Source organism: Nannobrachium achirus (genome assembly GCF_963921795.1).
Source record: "Nannobrachium achirus genome assembly, chromosome: 11".
Classification (NCBI taxonomy): domain Eukaryota; kingdom Metazoa; phylum Chordata; class Actinopteri; order Myctophiformes; family Myctophidae; genus Nannobrachium; species Nannobrachium achirus.
The window spans coordinates 38,351,187-38,370,417 of NC_137820.1; the positions used below are offsets into that span (position 1 = coordinate 38,351,187).

Genomic DNA, 19,231 nt, shown 5'->3' on the forward strand with positions numbered 1-19,231 from the left:
TGACCCCTCTCCCTCGAGTCGCTCCCGATCGTTACGTACAGATGCACGCGCGCGCGCATACACACACGGGCACACGTACGTACTCAGACGCGCACACACACACACTCCGGTGGGTCCGTCTCTATGCACTTTCATGTGGGCTGGCTCCACATGCCTCTAATTAGTCCGTATCGCTGCCTCATTCATCTTGCTGTGGGACTGACAGTGCGTTTGCTTTCCTAACACAGCAGCTCGGGCTGACGCCCACACACACACACACACACACACACACACGCGCACACACACACACACACACACACACACACACACTACGCCCCGGTACAAATGTAACCGGCGGTCTAGCTTAGTGGTTCCCAAACTTTTTAAGCTTGTGACCCAAAAGTGAAATTAAGACATTTGCCCGGGACCCAAACAAGTGAAAATAGCCGATCTATAAGCTCACAACGGGTTGCTTCGCGTCGCGGCACACTTACCGAGGTAGTTGTCGTCCTCCGGCTTCCCAGAGTAGCTGACCTGTTTGATATCGATGTTGGTGGCCCCCGCCGGGATGCGGACCACCGTGTTGTAACCTGGGAGAGAGACAGACAGACAGACAGACAGATGGACAGACAGGTCTGAGAGACGGAACTTTGCAGAGACGGCAAAATAAACAAAGTGAAGCCCGTCTCACCTATACCAGTTCCATAACGCTATACCAGGGGTCATCAACAGGGGCTCCGGGACCCCTAAGGGGTCCTCAGAGTTACTACAGGGGGTCCTCAAAATCTTTGTGTGACAGAAACTTTTTTCTCCTTTATTATATTAACTACTTGAACCCTAGCGTCCAGAACTTTAGCCAAAAATAGCAGATCTACAAGCTCACAACGTCTCGCGCTGCGAGGCGTTGTGAGCTTGTAGAGCTTTGTTCGTCAAAGAGGTTTGGTGTAGAGGGGAAAAAGAGCAGACTAAGTACACAGTGAAAGGTCAAGTTTATTAAGTATTGACGGTTCAAGTGGTTAAATATCTGAAAACCCAATAATTGACATGAATCCAAAATACACTGATGATTGTGCTGTCAAATGATGAAACTATATGGAATCTATGAAAAGGTTGTGGGGCTTCCCTGCTTCATCTCTCTCAGCTAAGGGGTCCTTGGCCTGAAAACGTTGAAGACCCCTGCGTTATACTGTTGGGGTTGTGAAACACTTACCTAAATGGTGTATTTATATACAGTAGCACCTTTATCCAAGGCACTTTACATAGATTGTGCATTACATTCACCCATTCACACACACATTCACACACCGATGGCGGAGGAAACCATGCAAGGCACCAACCTGCTCATCGGGAGCAATTAGGGTTTCAGCTCAAGGACACTTCAACACTAACTCTGGGGGAGCCCGGGATCGAACTGGGAACCCTCTGATATGTCCAAAACACTGTTCCCTTTTTTTGTGAAAAATTGTGAAAATAGCCGATCTACAAGCTCACGATGTGTCACGAGTCGACGCACTCATGGTTGTGAGCTTGTAGATCTCCAAATTTCCCTAATTTTGTGGGACACTCTGTACACTCTGGTATGACAAGGTAGGGCATTCATTTATGAAAAAACATTAAAAAGAATTTGAAAAACTGAGATGCGAGGTTCCTGCACCCAACAGTGACGATAATAGCTTCACTGTGCAAAAAAAAAGAGAAAGAAACGCAGTACCCCAGTCAGGGAAATCCGTTTGTAACCTTTAGGGGATTCAAATGTCACATTTGAAAAAAAAAAAAAAGTGTGTCGTATAGCCCTCTCAAATAACCTGCGAGAGAGGGCCTTGTTTTACTCTTAAGAGGCCCACCCGTCAAATGATATGTAATTATTCCCCTCGACCTGCCTTTGGCCTATAATTACTGCACCGGGGTCTGCTGTCCTATGATAAACTGACACACAGGGGGAGGGGGAGGGGGGAGAGAGAGGTGTGTGTATGTGTGTGTGTGTGTGTGTGTGTGTGTGTGTGTGTGTGTGTGTGGGGGGGGGGGGGGGGTACGTGTAGGATGTAGAGACATGGAAACGGAGATGGCCGTTTAGAAAGAGGGGGTGAAAGGCTAGAGGAGGATGAGGGGAGGGGGGTCGCTTCTATAGCCCCCTCCCTGATGTCCTTCTTTATTTACGCAGGCACGCACGCACGCACGCACGCACGCACACACGCACACGCACACACGCACACACACACACACACACACACACACACACACACACACACACACACGGACGGACGGACGGACAGCCATGCCTTTCGGACAATAGAAAAGCGCAGTTTCTTTTGGACATAAGAGCTAGGTTTTCCCACCCGGCACTGATGATGACAAATAGTGCTGTAAAGTAACTAGGATATCATGTAACTGTAAATGCCTTGTTGTATCAATTCATTCTAATTGTTAGCATTTTGTCCATTAGTTTCTGGGAGGGACTGACTCCATAAACAACATGGGAGAGAGAGAGAGAGAGTATGTGTGTGTGTGTGTGTGTGTGTGTGTGTGTGTGTGTGTGTGTGTGTGTGTGTGTGTGTGTGTGTGTGTGTGTGTGTGTTAATGCATGCGTGCGTGCGTGTGTGTGTTGTTCGGTCTCATTTACTTTAGGGGTTAAAACCCCACTCTTTATTTGGATGCTATAACCCTAGTGCGCAAGTAAGCTAAAAAGTAAACCAAATTAAGAGACAGATCCGCACTGAATCAAGTGAGAACAGTTATTTGTTATCGCTTTAGAGAGCTCCCAGCACAGTAACCAGGGATTTACTGAGGCTTGTAGCACTGTTTACAAAGGCCTGTTAATTGGCTGGTTTCACTGTGGGGGGGGGGGGGGGGGGAGACTGGGGGGATTTAGAGACACAGGTTTTCAAAGTGGGGTCGGAGGCACCCAGCGGGGGCAGTCAGGGAACAGCAGGGGGGTCAATTGGAAAGGAGAAGGGCAAAAACTATAACATAGCGACGTCGTGGGCCTGTAGATCAGTGCAGTGCGGGACACCGCCGTACGATGGAGCGTAAATCGGGCATAGCGCCGAGTAAACATGACAGGAGCCACTCCTACCTGGGCTATATCGCAGCTCTCGGGGGAGAAACCTTGTATCTTCATATTTCTTTATTTTTATAATAATTAAAAAAGGAACAGTCTTAGACTTACAAGGTTTCCACCCGACAGCAAAGCTACGCTAATACCGGTACCTTTGTCGACTTGGACTCAAAGAGGATTGGGGTGGACGGCTAGCTCATGAAGAGACAGCGTACTAAAGTTTAAAAAAATATAAATAATAATAAAACGGGCAGATGATGTCAGGCCCCCAACAGAGCTGAATGATGTCAGCTCTGTCGCTTCCCCGGAAAGAACTGAGTGTTTACAGGTTGCTATGACATTTTAAGGGAAGATACACTTCCTGTGCGTCCTTAATTTGGCAGAAGTACTCGTGTTGAAGGCTGGGGCTTATAGTGTTTTAAATGCATCCAAACATGACTTCAAGCCCCGTGTTTTGTTCCATCACTGCATAGGGTTGGGATCCGTAAATCCGGAGCAACTGAATCCAACATTGAGGAAACCGGAATCGATTTCATCACATTTGGAGACCGTTTTCCAGAAAGGTTTTATCACACTGTCAGTGCTGGTTGTGTGGACTTCATGTCTGCTCTGCAATTGCATTACCAGGAGTCAGGACCACCATAACTCTGAGTGTACAAATGGAACTATTTTAATTTTCTGTCTTTCTTATATTATTTGACAATTTGGCCAATGTTTGACCAGTTATTATAGTGTAGTAGTGACAACATTTGATGGAGTAATATTTTAGTTTTTTGTATTAAAAAGGTCTTAAATTGCCACTTCACTGTCATCTGGGGACCCCCCCAAAAGAAATCTTGTGGTGACCCCCCTAAGGGTCCCGACCCATAGGATGAGAACCACTGGGATGAGGAACCAGAATCGTTACAATCCTAAAAAAGGATCCCAACCCTGAACAGTCCAAAACCTCCAAACTTCAGCTTTGCAGCAGCAACGCATGAGCTCTTCATTAGCTGTGTGCTCACTGCGTATTGCATGTCTTAATTAGCCCTCCATCTGCTAGAGCTGTTGACATACACAGTATGTGCACAGCCAACACCTTCTCTGTATACAGTGAGCTATTAGCATACCATATTACGTTGTAACCTGAGTGTGGGGAGAGACCTTACCGTACTCGGCGTCATTGAAGGTCCCCGCCTGGGTCTTACACGATGAGTTGTCCCCGCCACACACGCCACACTTGTCGTTCCTGGCTTTGGAGTTGAGAACATGGTCGCAGCCCGCCTGCTGTAATAATCACAGACCAGGAGAAAGTCAGTCTTTTGAATACATTTCATTTGACATTTTTAGTCTGACCACAAGGGGATGTAAATGCAAATTCCCATAGAAAGGAGGTGTCATTCACTGCTGACGTTTCTCTTTTTTCTCCTTTATTTCTTATTTTTTCTTCTTTAATAATTTTGATCCCACGATTTTGTAACCCATTTTTTCACTCAGTACCAATTGACTAAGCTGTAATCCTGGGCTCTGCTCTCCCTCTGCCGCGCCTGGGGAGACAACGGACTGACCTCATGCTTCCTTCTATGCATGAGTAGTCCAAGTTGCTTCTTTTCACCTGACAGGGGAGATTTCCCCGGTTTGGACGTAGCACGTGGAAGGAACACGTTATTCCAACCAGTTCCTTTCCCCTCCATCAGGGGCCCCGGCTGGACAGGGGGAGGCATTATAGAGACCAGGATTACAGCATGTTTTTGTGAGGGTATCTACCCTAGGAGACACGGGGAGAACATGCAAACTCCACACAGAAAGGCCCTTTTGCCAACCCCACCTAGGGTCTGATGATGCAGAGGAGGGAACACGCACCCAGCGCCCACAGCGTTTTTTTTCCTCCTTTATACATTGATTGTTATTTGTTGATGACATGTATTATTGTGCAATTGTTTTATGATTTGAATAGATAGGACCACAATGGAAACAAGTCCCCTGGACTTTTTTGTGTTATCTTTAATATAATAAAGACTAATAAAGTATTCAATTGATTGTTCATTCATTTGAAATGTTCCTGTTTTAGTCTTGTTGACAAATTATCATACAATTTAGTCGGCAAAGATCTACAGTTGATTGCGTGCATGTGTGTTCCTATCTATCCGTGTTTGGTCTGGTGTCCATAGATACCCGACAGAGGCCTTGAACACAGATGTCGTAAGTGTCCGGGCCGCACGGCGTGCCGTCGGTGACGCGGTCCCTCAGCTGGTAGTAGGCCATGGTCCCCACAACCTGACAGAAGAGTTTACATCGATCCTTCATTAGAACTGCAGATGGGGGAAGAACAGAAACACAATGAGTTTACATTGATCCTTCATTAGAACTGCAGATGGGGGAAGAACAGAAACACAAGGAGTTTACATTGATCGTTCTTTTTAGAACTGCACCGAGGGACGGAACAACACACAGAGGAGACACACTGAATCAGCTCACAAGAGTTCAAACATTTTAAAATGTATTTTCACTACTTTGGTGTGACACTCTTGTACAGTATAGTGAAGTAGGGCAGTGGTTCTCAACCTTTTCAGGCCACTAACTCCAAAATAATCATATTTTAACTGGGGACCCCCCACCCTGACGAGCACTAAGAGTTGAGGTATTACATTTTGTATAACACAGTTCTATTGTGAAAATAGCAGATCTACATGCTCACAACGCCTCGCGTTGCGAGGCGTTGTGAGCATGTAGATCGGCTATTTTCACAATTTCTTCCTCTAATATTTGACAATTTGGCCAGTGTTTAATTTGTCATTTTAGAGGTAAAAACTCCTTAAATTTGTCTCTTTAGAAATGTGCAGATACCCTCTAAACACTTACACTTTATGTTGGTTTGTTTACTGTTGAGTGAGAAAACAATGTTGCACATTAAGTTAATCATCTGGGGGTCCTGACCCACAGGTTGAGAACCACTGAAGTAGGGCATTCATTTCTGTATTAATGCCCAGTAGCCTCAGAATGGCTGTTTCTGGGGGCGAAGCGACTTGGTGGTGTGGAGGAAGTGGAGGAATTCCCAGAGGAAGCTTGAAGAATTATGTCAGGCATTCGGCGTCTACATTTTCTCAATGTAAAATTATAAACCAGTAAGAATCTCTAATCGGGAGATAAGCGACCGTCAGGTCGCATGTATACAGTCCACTAATGTTGTCTGCAAAAAGCAACCTCATGGTGGCCCTAGAAGTGAGAAATCAGGGGCGGAGGTTGTGGTGTGCCAGCCAAGGAGTGTGTGTGGTGGAGGTCTTCATAGTAACTGCGACCTGTCGGTCGCAATCATATCAAATCTGTGTTAGGGAGTGCAAAAAAGTAACAAAAAACAAAACAGTGCCAAAAGACATGAGATTTTAAGATTCCACAGGTTTCCCCATTTCCAACAGTCCCGGCTTGGCAAATTCTCTTCCCCTTTCGGCGTTGGGACGTTGTCTGACATGATTCTGAAACTATTTCTTTCACCGAGTCATGGCCAAGATAGGCGGGGGGGGGTTGCTACAGAGAGCACGTGGACCCACCCACATATCAGTCCCCTGGCCGGGTGCCCCGCTGTAGAAAGTATCCCATTCCCTCTAGAGCTACACTGCAGATTGCCATCTGGCACAAAGAGACCACCGAGATTTTGGCCGGGCGGCCAGCGGGCAGCAGCGTCCAAGTCCCTCTGTGAGCGATTCATTCATCTAGTTTCATGCTGTACAAGCAAACAAGACAGACAGAGCTCCGGCCATCCGCGCTGCTGTCAGATACGAGAGTTATTTCTCCAAACAACTGATATAATTGTATCGTTTAATCCAGCTCGATTGCGGATTGCGGATTCCGAATGCCGGAAATGTAAATGCATTTTCTGTTGTTTTCTTTTTCCACTGTGGCCAGAGCCAAGTAAAAGTAGGTTGAATATTCTCCCGCTTCTTAACTTACTTTCATTATTTATGTATAAATCCCAATAACCACGTTCAACATGGCGTACCTATTTTGGACATAGGTAGACCTCTTCAAAGAGTTTAAAAACTTTTTGTACATAGCTGCTATTGTTGCAGCGCGACACCAATGTACGCTGTCAGGCAGAACCCTCTTATGTCCATATTTAAATTTGTTATGTTTTTTGTTTTTTCTTCATAAATGAATGCCCTACTTCAGCAAACAAGAGTGTCCCACTAAAGTAGTGAAAATAGCAGGTCTATAACTTAGACCAGTGGTTCTCAAACCTTTTCAACTTTTTCCAAATTGACACTTATCAGCCTGAAGACCCCATTTGAAAAAATATGCCAGGGATATTTCACTTTCAAAATAACGTTTGGTTATTTTATCGTCTACACAGGCTTTTGTGACGACCCTGGAGAGATTTCCATTTGGTTCCTAACTATCATTTAGCCATGGACCCCCTGGAACTTCCTCAAGGACCCCTGGGGGTCCCCGGACCCCACTTTGAGAAACACTGGCCTAGACTACCACAAAGCTACAGCAGCTAAGGTGACCTGGTTTCAACTTCAGCTGCAAAGACATACAAAGCCACACATAATAATGAGGCGTATCTTTGTATATGTTGCATCTGTCAGTGTGAACACAGCATTATGGAAACACAAATGACTAAAATCAGACGTGGCGACTGAGAAGGTTAATCCATGAGTATGCATTCCCCCCAACCAGATCACTGTGATCAAAGCCAAAGTACTGTTACTGCATGGTTGGATGCAAACTGACTATACCACCAAGCTATTCTATGCATTCTAATGACACGCTGCAGAACAGTGTTTTCCCTCTTTCCGACCTAAACAATGCTTTGGGGACCCTGTTTTTATGTTTCCTATGTATTTTTTCCTGTATCCTTTGCCGTTACCTTAATTCACCCTTTGTCAAGTCCCACCCGTTGTCCCCTTTTTACCATACAGCAACACTGTGGGTCTCCACCCACCTGACAACCAAACATAGTTAATGAAATGGTGGGTGTGGCCACATAAGAACATGTCTTTAAGGGGTCCATGCAAATAAAAGGTTTGGACTCCTAATATACCATAGTGTTGTAGTAAATAAGTGCCTTACATATTTTGAAGAAAACCTGGAGACTTGATGTTCAGTAATTGGGCCTTATGATAAAAAATAGGAACATTATAATGGTGTAAATATAAAATTTGCCACGGAAAAGACCAAGTATTTGCCACAGACACATTTGTCTGCTATTTTTGAAAAATCATGAACATTTGAATTTTGACCCGATGTCTTCTAAATCCTTCTAAGGTTTTTTGAAAAACACGTTTCTACGTCAGTGGTTCTCAAACTCTTTCATGTCAAGGACCCCTAAAATGATATGTATTTGGCCGCCGACCTCCGTCTCAAAATATTTTGTATCAGGGACCCCCCAGAAGCAAATATTTGAGTTACAAATGTTAAAAATTAGATATTCAAAGATTTGCACAAATCTTCAAGATTTTTCAAAAAATAGCAGATCTACAATAGTAGTTAAAGCATTCAATAATTCTAGGCCTAAACGGATTAAAGTTAGTGTGTACTCACTGCCACTGTACTTGGGGACCCAGCGTACGGTGGGAGGTAGGCCGTTGATGTTGAAGTGCTTGCCGTCGAAGTGGGAGCACTGCTCCTCGCGGAAGTCCTTCTGGCCGCGCGGACACGGCTCCGTGTTGCACGAGCGGAACTTCATCCGGCGGCCCACGCAGAACTTGCCGGCGTTTCTTGGCCTGGAGAGCGAAAACATGGCTGATGATTTAAAGCAGGGGTCTTCAACGTTTTCAGGCCAAGGACCCCTTAGTTGAGAAATAGATGAACCAGGGACCCCCTACAACCTGTTCATAGATTCCATTTAGTTTCATTGTTTGACAGCACAATTATCAATGTATGTTGGATTGATGTCAATTTGTGTTTTCAGATATTTAACCACTTGAACCGTCAATAATTAATAAACTTGACCTTTCAGTCTGCTCTTTTTCCCCTCTACACCAAACCTCTTTGCCAAAAATAGCCGATCTACAAGCTACAAGCTTTTTTTTATATTATTGTTATTATAAAACATACGTTAACCACTTCAATCCTATATACATTTCGGCCGTTTGAAAATAGCAGATCTACAAGCTAACAATGTGTTGCAATGCGACAAATTGTAAGCTTCTAGACCTGCAATTTTTAAACGATTGTACACAGCTTATACATTTGAAAACTTGTGAAATTGGACATTCTGCCTGATGAGTAGTTTGTACCTTTGGTGCTTTAAGTATATTTTGTTATCAATACTTTTGTAATTTTTTAATTTGACTAAGGCAAATTGTGATTACCGTACTTGTAAAATAGTATTTCTACGTTGCCGTATTGGTACTTTTACTCGGTGTCAAGTAAAAAAATGTGAGTGATCTTCCCATCCCTGCTTACAGGACTTGCAACTCACAGAGGATTTATTTATCGCTCTTGTTCACAACCGTTGTCGCTTGTTTAGTCTCGTTAGGTTCTTACTGGAGGTGTTGTTATGGGTTTGCACTGTTACTGCACCACTTTGTTATCGTCACTGTCGGGTAAAACATGTTAGTACTTTTAATGAATGGGAAAATGTGAGGTTTCTCTTCTCCTTACTCAGGCTTGTTGCAGTCTCTGGCGGTGCTCCGGGTGCCTCCGCCACAGGAGCGGGAGCAGGCGCTGTACGGCCCCCAGGGGCCCCACTCCCCGTGCACGGGCCTCAGGTCCAGCTCCTTGTTCACACACATGCCGTGTCTGCAGTACTGGAAACAGAAGAAAAAAAAGTCGCACAGGAATTAACACAGGAGATGAAAATCTTTGTGATACAATAAGCATGTCTATGGTTATAAGTAAGTGTCTCTGCCATATCTATGTGGCATATTAAAGCAGAGACAGCACAATACTTTTGCCTCCTTTTTCGGCATCCCAAGCAGTTGAAACCCAGCTCTGAGATGGTACGTAGAAGTGGTTGGTACACACACACACACGCGCGCGGGCGCACGCACGCACGTGTGCACGCACGCACGCGTGCACGTACGCACGCACGCACGCACGCACGCACGCACGCACACACACGCACACACACACACACACACACACACACACACACACACACAGGGACGTTAACCACTTAACCTAATGAACCCTAGCATCCCAATTCTGCGATGAACGTCCTGCGGAAAATACAAAATTCTGCATCGTCAGCTTGCGCTGTATCATTGTCTGTCTTCAGCGAAGAAACGATAGTGTCTGTTAGAATGCAGCTTCAGTACACACAGCTGCCAGTGTTGTCGTCGTTCCGTCAACTTAATCCACTGTTTAGACGAGAAACTATAGTATTGAAAGAAAACTGTGGGGAAGAAGCTACAGTAATCCTGGAGGAACGCTTCCAACTCCTCCAGCTGCAGTGGTGTAAAGCAACTAAGTACATTTACTCAAGTCTCAAGAACTGAACTTATAAGTACCGGTACAATTTTGAGGTATTTTTTACTTTACAGGAGTATTTCCAATTTGCAGTACATTTACTTCTACTCCATCACATCTCAGAGGCAAATATTGCTCACAACGATGCGAAGCATTGTTAGCTTGTAGTCAGCTATTTTCAAAAAGATTGTAATGCATTTGAAAATGTGTGAAATGGGGCATATTGAGTACTTTCTACTTTTGGTACTTTAAGTACATCTTTATGCCAGCCCAGTACTTTAATACTTTTACCTAAAACATGGACGCCAGGTTGAAAGTGGGTACACGGGCACAATATAGACATTGAGGCATTACTGACTCACAGACAGGATGTGCCGGTTTTCATAGCAAACTGCGACCTATGGTCGCAATTATTATTATTATCATTATCATTAAACTTTTAATTTTCCACTCTTTTCCATTTGGCCCCACTGGTGCCCCCTGTTGGCCCCCACTCTGAACACCACTATGAGCCATTACAAAGACCCCGCTCCCCAAAGCAGCAGCATCCTGCCTTCAGGTTATATCGCCACTGTCGGGCAGAAACATCGTATCTCCAAGTTTCAAATTTGTAAATTTTTTCCCGCAAAGTAAAGCGCTGCTTCATCATACAAGGCCGTCGCACAAAACTAATGAAAACGGCAGATCTACAAGTACACAACGCTGTGTGCTTGTAGATCGGCTGTTTTCACTAGTTTAGTTCATTTGTTAGATGATAAATACAAAACGAACGGTTTTGGACGTACAAGGTTTCCACCCGACAACGACCATATGTAGGTTATAAATAATGTATTAAACCAATATTTGCTCCTGAAGTCTGCAGGCCCAGTAATGATAATAATGAGCTTTGTGGGTTTGCGGGCCCTTCGTGTTATCACAACTCTAGGGTTTCCTTAGAGAGTCTTCTTATCAGCGGTGCCACTGGTGCCTGGTGCCCAGGCCTGTGTTCCGCGGGTCCACAGCACCCAGACAGACGCCGTCTTGTCCCGCATTCTTTCTGTTGAACAGGACCCTACTCTGCTATCTTAGCCACCGAGGAGGGGATTCGGTTACACACGAAAAGAAGGCATCCGCCGGTTGCTTTTGCTTTGTTATAGCGCTCCTTGGCAAGGGGTTCACCTCGTGATTACGCTGTCACGTCGCACCCTCCAAACACCCCATTTCTTGACGCTGACATGTGGAAACCTTGTAGCCTGTGTCCAAAACCGTTCCCTTTTTGCTATTATAATATAAAAAAGTGTTCACTACTTTTATACAACATTCATGTAGGATGAAGTGAAGTGATGAAAAAGACTACACAAAGAGTTAAAATATAGAGATACAAGGTTTCTGCCTGACTGCAACGTTATACTAATATTCTTATGCGCATATTTTGTGGTCAATGGCCTAAAACAATGTTGGGATTTATGAATGATTGACGTGGAGGCTAAATTCAGGAGGTATACATTTCATGTGCCATCGCAATACATTGTAAAATTGTTATTCAAGTATATGTTTTTGTAATTTGAAATGTGCGCACAATATACTAGACCCCAGTCTAAAGCAAGAAACATACAAATCTGATAACATGGCAGGTAGATCTCAGGAGAAATTCACCTGCAGTGGCTCAAAAAGAAAATACATTGTATTTGATTAAATCTACAATCCCAACGGGGGTACGGTGGGGCAGTCGGTACTAGCGCTGTCGCCTCACAGCTAGAAGGTCCTGGGTTCGATTCCCGCCGGGGACTCTGTGGGCGCTGGGGGCATGTTCTCTCCTCCGCGTCATCAGTGCCCATAACCTCCTAGGTGGGGTTGGCAAAAGGGCCTTTCTGTGTGGACTTTGCATGTTCTCCCCGTGTCTCCTAGGGTAGATACTCTATAATGCCTCCCCCTGGCCAGCCGGGGCGCCTGATGGAGGGGAAAGGAACTGGTTGGAATAATGTGTTCCTTCCACGCGCTACGTCCAACCGGGGAAGCTCCCCCCTGTAAGTAAAACATTGGAGTACTTTTTCCACCACCGCACACATGGCTAGCTAGCTAGCGCTGCCTGTCTGTCTCTGGCCGTCCAGACGCTGTAGTGTGCGCAACACATTTGAAAGTTTGTAATGATGGAGTGTAAAGTCTACGCACAACGACAGACAGGTGTTGCTAACCGCTGCAGGCGCACTAGGACTAAACAACCCACAAACTGTTCCACCGTAACCTCTCAACTCCCCACACATGGCTTGAGTAATGACCCGGGCATTCTCATTTTCCCTCTTTCCTCCCTTTCCCTCCCAACTGCACTGAAAGTGCAAAGAAAAAAGGTGAGAGAGCTGTGGCGTCAGTTCAGCGAAAGCTAAGGTATGGCAACATGACAACATGACAACATGGCAACATTGCACGCGCGCCTTCGCGCACGTGCAAGACACCAGTCATGTTGCCATACCTTAGCAAAAGGCATGATGAATTTATTTTAAGAAGTGCATTTATTTGTTTTCTGGCAGCTGGCAGCTGCCATACCTTGGCATATCTAATTGACGCCTCTGTGAGAGAGCAGCATTAGTTGATGAATTTAAAGTGGAATTCATATAACGAGGCATGAAAAAAAAAGGAATGTGCAAAAATAAACCACCAGCACATGAGTGCGTGGAAATGGCTTCCACACGGTGATAAAAGGGAAATAGATGCTGGAGGTTTTTTTTTGCGGATAATTAAACATTTTAAAGCTACACTCCGGGATTTATTTGAACTCATTCACTGCCAAGAAAATATAAGCAACTAACCCCCCAGTTTCAAAGTTGTCACAGTATATTCATCTCAAGTAAGATCCAGTCCGATCTCGAACAAGGACACGTACTCTACGCTTTGGCGTCGCCGGGTTAAATGCGTTTGTAAAAGCTGCGTGTTAAATGCTCGAGCGGTCCGGAAGATATGTTCTAGTAAAGCTAGCATGTTTAGACTGCAGACGGAGTGAAAAATAGTAAAGAAAGATTCCGTATTCCGAAGTTTTCCTGCAAACTCGAGCGAATTGACCATATTCACATGGCGGCCATCTTGCCATTAAGTTAATGAAATGCCACCCCAGTTGCCACCCCAGTTGCCACCCGGTTTCAATGCAAATCTCAAACATGGCCGCCAGGTGAATATGGTCAACGGAGATCCGTTATTTTGATTTTGCCTACATCCTGTTTCTGGTTGGAAACCAGATACTTTTTTGTATTATTATTATTATCTTTTTTACAAAAGATGCAGATAGTTGTGATCGGTTGATAAATGCAATGGCAGTGAGGGCTTATAAAATGAACTTGTCAAAACGTGTCAATGGCAGTGAATGAGTTCATGACCAAAAGGATATCTTGATGGATCAGTGGTTCTCAATCTTTTCAGGTATCAGGGCCCACTTGCAAATCATGAAAGCGTTGGCGGAATCCCTTAACACGGCATCCAGTAAGTGGTCAGATACCGCGTACATCTTCCACAATGGTGTAGTAGTAACCAAGTACAGTGCATTATCGCAATACCCTCACGGCCCACAGGTGGGCACCGGCCCACAGGTTGAGAACCAGCGAGGTAGGACGTCCACTGTTTGACAATGTTAATCAACCACACCAGGGGTCTTCAACAGGGGGTCCGGGACTCCTAGGGGGTTCTCAGAGTTACTACAGGGGGTCCTCCAAATCTTTGTGTGATAGAAACCTTTTTCTCTTTTTTTTATATCAACCACTTAAACTAGCAAAAATACAAAAATAGCAGTCTACAAGCTCACATGCCTCGCAGGCAAAGAGGTTTGGTGTAGAGGGAAAAAAGAGCATAATAAGAACAGAGTGAAAGGTCAAGTTAATTAAGTATTGACAGTTCAAGTGGTAAAATATCTGAAAATGAATCCAAAATATACAGAGGACAGTGTTGTCAAACAATGAAACTATATGGAATCTATGAAAAGGTTGTGGGGGTCCCTGCTTCATCTCTCTCTCAACTAAGGGGTCCTTGGCCTGAAAACATTGAAGACTCCTGAACCAGACATTCGAAACCAGACTGGTTACATTGGTTCCACGAAACCATCTGTGCTGCAGTTTTGTCGTCATTGGAATTAGGCCTGTACCTCATCACAGACCCTCACGGATTGAAGCTTTAAGAGTCGAAGAAATGGAAACGCGAAGGGAAGCTGGCATGAGAGACATCCTGAGATGTGGTGGAAGTGAGCAGTTTGGGTCAGATTGACTTCTAGCTTAGATAAATACACCGCTGCTACTGAGTGCCCTGAAAATAAAGAACCACCCCAAAGCACTCAAGCACCCCAGCTCCCCCACCCTCTCTCAAGCACGCGCACGCACACACACACACACACACACACACACACACACACACACACACACACACACACACACACACACACACACACACACACACACACACACACACACACACACACACACACCAGTGGTGGGGGAAGTAGTCAAATGTTTTACTTTAGTCAAGTATCAATATTGCAATGTAGAAATACTCTGTTAATTAGAAGTGTTGTATTAAAAATGTATGTACCGGTATGTAAAAGTATAAAAGTAATGGCATCACAATATACTTTAAGTGCCAAAAGTAAAATTAATCATTGTGCAGAATGTTCCATTTCTCAAGTGCAATTTTGTTTTTTAAAATAGCCGATCTACAAGCTCACAATGCGTCACATCACGATGCATTGCAAGCTTGTAGATCTGCTACTTTCAAAAGGCCGAAATATCTATATGACTGAAATAATTAAAATCTACATTACAAAGAAACCAGCAACTAAAGTTTTCAAATAATTGTAGTGGAGTAAAAGTACAACATTTGCCTCTGAGATGTAGTACTACAAACTGGAGGTACTCCAGTAAAGTAAAAGTACCTTAACATCGTACGTACAGTAGGCACAGTACTTAAGTGAACATACTTAGTTACACCACTGACGCACGCACGCACGCACGCGTGCCCACACACACACACACACACACACACACACACACACACACACACACACACACACACACACACACACACACACACACACACACACACACACACACACACACACACTCTTCTCCCCTGCTCAGGGACTGTCAGCCGAGCTCCCTCCCATGGGAGACTGTGAGGGCAGAGACTAGAGACCACCACCACCGCAGTGCTGCTGCGGCTGGTGGGACCTGAGGAACTGTCAAACACCAGGCGGACTGGCTGTCACACACACACACACACAGGCACCAAAAGACCCCTGTTAAGCCTAAGGCATTCTGCTAACCCCCACCCCACCCACCCGCCCGTCGCTGGCTCCATGTGTTTACAGCCATTTTGTTTGGCTTGACAAGAGGTGATGCGGGTGAGAAGAAGGAAGGAAGAAAGGACGGAAAGGGGTAGAAACATCTGCATGGGAACGGCGTGCGTGCGTGCGTGCGTGTGTGTAGTAGTGGATGAAGTACTTGAATGTTTTACTTAAGTAAAACTATCAATATGCAATGCAGGACTACTCTGTTGTAGGTATAACTCCCATGTTCAAAATTTAGAGTAAAAGTACAAGAGTATTTGTATAAAGATTTTCTACAAGCTTGTAGATCTGCTATTTTTCAATAGCTAAAGCATAAAATAATTAAGGCCCTAGTAACTCAGTCCCACTCCCCCCCCCCCCCCCCCCCCCCCTTGTGACGCCCCTAGACGTGCACTGTGCATTGTGCACCGTGCGTGCAGTGCACGAGAGAAGAAGAAGGGCATGCTCACTGCAGAGTCTGGAGGCATCTGGAGGCCATGCTCATTTCCAATTAGCCCCTCTCAGTCTGAGGAGGACAAATACAGGCCTGAGGAAACCGTCGTTGTTGGGTGGAAAACTTGTATATCCCAAAACCGTTCGTTTCGTATTTATCATTTTAAAAAATGATTTAAAACAGTGAAAATAGTTATGCTAGTGATAAAATAGTTATCACTAGTTTTGCGCGGCAGTCATGTGTGACGAAGCAGGGCTTTACTTTACGGGGGATAAAAAAAAACGTACAGATGTGTAACTTGGAGATAGGAGGTTTCTGCCCGACAGGGAGGAAGAAGCGCTGATGTGAGAGGCGAGCCCTCGGAGGCCTCGGGCCACGCAGCACCATGGATCTTACAAAGGTTGTCAGAAATGTGTGCCCTCAATTGGGAGCGCGGTGAGACATTTAAGGGCCTTGTGAGAGAAACCCATCCAGCTGTTGCTCGCATGTGTTTCAAATTAGGAATTTCACACACACACACACACACACACACACACACACACACACACACACACACACACACACACACACACACACACACACACACACACACACACACACACACACACACACACACACACACACACACACACACACGCTGACTCACCGACACATTCAAACACACGCACGCACGCGCGCACACATTCAGCACACACATAAACTGTAACTCCCTTACACAACTCCCAGAGTATAGGAGATAATGTATTCTCTTGTGTTTTTGGGGGCGCTTAGGTGGCGCAGTGGTAAAGTACATGCCCACCGCCTGCTGAGTCTGGGCGTTCAAATCCAAATGGACCTTACGGGTCCATTTGTACACTCTCAGAGTTACACACCTGTAAGGCTCCATTTGGAACCCCCTCAGGGAACCACGAGGGTCCTTGGACCCCCACTTTGAGACCCACTGGTGTAGCAGAGTGTTTCCAGTGAGCCAACATGCACAATATCAGCACTCTGTTTTGACCGGAATGGAACAGAGCCTTCATTAGTATCATTGGAAACACCTGTGAAGGAAGTAAGGAAGAGGCCCAATTTCGGTCCAATATGGCCACCGTGCATAGGGCCTATATCGCATTGATAGCAGACGGAAATGTGTTGTGGGGAGAAATACAGGAAAACTCGGCCTAAAACAAACTCGACCTCATTCGCGCGACCGCGTGTTTCCCAACGAGTCTGTGGCCTTAAGCTAGATGCAGAATAAACCAAAATCTAATCTTTGCTTCTGGGGGTCCCTGGAACAAAATATTTTGCGATAGGGGTCCATCCGTGGAACAAAATATTTTGAGATGGGGTCCTTAACCACTGATAGGCACATGTCTTCTAAATCCTAACAGTTTTCTTAAAAAAACTTATGTTGCTATCAGAGTTTCTCAAACTTTGTCATGTCAAGGACCCCCAGAAAGATGTATTTGGTCACGGACCCCCATCGCAAAATATTTTGTTCCAGGGACCCCCGGGAAGCAAACATTTGATTTTGGTCTATTCTGCATTTAGCTTAAGGCCACAGACGCGTTGGGAAACGTGGGGTCGTGCGAATGAGGTCGAGTTTGTTTTAGGTCGAGTTTTCCTGTGAATGAACTGGCATAACGACCAAACCTGAGGAGAAAAAGGAACAAAACATAGTAGTATAGGGAGCGTAGTGGTTAGAAGGAGCTGCTGGGTCGTTGTAAGAGCGGCAGCATCTGCTCCCAGCCGGGTCGTCAGCTGGGAGTTTTAGCGCCCTGTAATTGGCAGGAAGCTACGCGGCTCATTTGTGAACCTAAGCCATACATCACTGCAGGAATGAGAGGGCAGGGGGATTGATCAAAAAAAAAAAAAAAAAAAAAAAGAAGAAAAAAGGTCCTCTCCTCCTATGCTCCGGCTCTTTCATTTTGACACGTACGTTTCCCAAAAGGGATCACCTTTCATGTCCAACAGGTCTGGTGTTCGCTTTGGCCACAAGACTGATTTAGGGTCCTTTTGGGGTTGTTGTTGCTATGTACAGTGCATAGCAACGTAATGTTTTAGTAAACTTTTTTTAAAGTTTTTTCAGAAAACTTCAGTCAAGATTTAGAAGACGTTTAGGGGCTCTTAAGCCGTGACATCATGTTGTAGTCAGACCCCCAAGCAGATTTATTGTCAATATGGGCAGTGGTGTGTCCCTCGCTATTTGAACAGATCCGAGACAAAAATAACGACTTAAGTATAATTCTACCACTTTCCTGTCAACAAGAAAGAGAAGAAAAATTAGCTTATAGATTTACGGGCGCTGGCTGGTGCCTTTTAGCATCAAAAGATCACCTCCGCCTACAAAATGATGTCAGACTTAAGGGCCCCATAGAACCGGCCTCAGGTCTAAATTGTTTAAGATACCCCTTTGTAGATAGCTCCAAGTACAAATTGAAAGGTCAAGTTTATTAAGTATTGACGGTTCAAGTGGTTAAATATCTAAAAACACAAATTGACATGAATCCAAATTACGCTGATGATTGTGCTTTCAAACGATGAAACTATATTGAATCTATGATAAGGTTGTGGGGGTCCCTGCTTCATCTCTCTCTCTCTCTCTCAACTAAGGGGTCCTTGGCCTGAAAACGAGACCCCCTTTTCTCATAGATACCCATTATAGAACAAATCGCCTTTCTGGAATATACAGGTATTACCGTATATAACATACCTGGTGCTATACTCATGATATTCACACTATACAAGTTTCTAATAATGTTGACGGCATAATTACGAACGCCTCTGGGTTTACATTACAGCAGACAGACAGAGAGAGAGACAGACAGAGAGAGAGAGACAGGGGTTACCGGCGCAGAGAGAGACTTGACGGAGCCATCGTTTTGAGATTGTTTACAGAGCCCTGCATGGGAGGGCTGCCCCTGGAAACAAGTGTACAGCTATGACTGAAGCCAGATTACACAGACTCATCTTTCAGCCCGAGCATGCATATTTCCTCTGTTCAACTGCATACTTCCACTCTTTTCCTCATGTTTCAAGGGTAATGCGGCGAGAGGGAGGGGAGGGGAGGGGTGGGGAGGGGGCAGAACAGAGC

General features: G+C 45.0%; 1 protein-coding gene across 1 annotated transcript in view; it reads right to left on the minus strand.

Moving 5' to 3' along the window:
• Positions 1-19,231, minus strand: part of LOC308293744 (A disintegrin and metalloproteinase with thrombospondin motifs 20) — a gene marked incomplete at its 5' end in the record, with an annotated part of 210,943 nt that overhangs the window by 94,769 nt on the left and 96,943 nt on the right. The window contains 5 exon segments of the mRNA XM_080736360.1: positions 474-569; positions 4,183-4,300; positions 5,189-5,325; positions 8,555-8,736; positions 9,620-9,765. Of these exon segments, the coding sequence (XP_080592486.1) occupies positions 474-569; positions 4,183-4,300; positions 5,189-5,325; positions 8,555-8,736; positions 9,620-9,765 (679 nt within the window).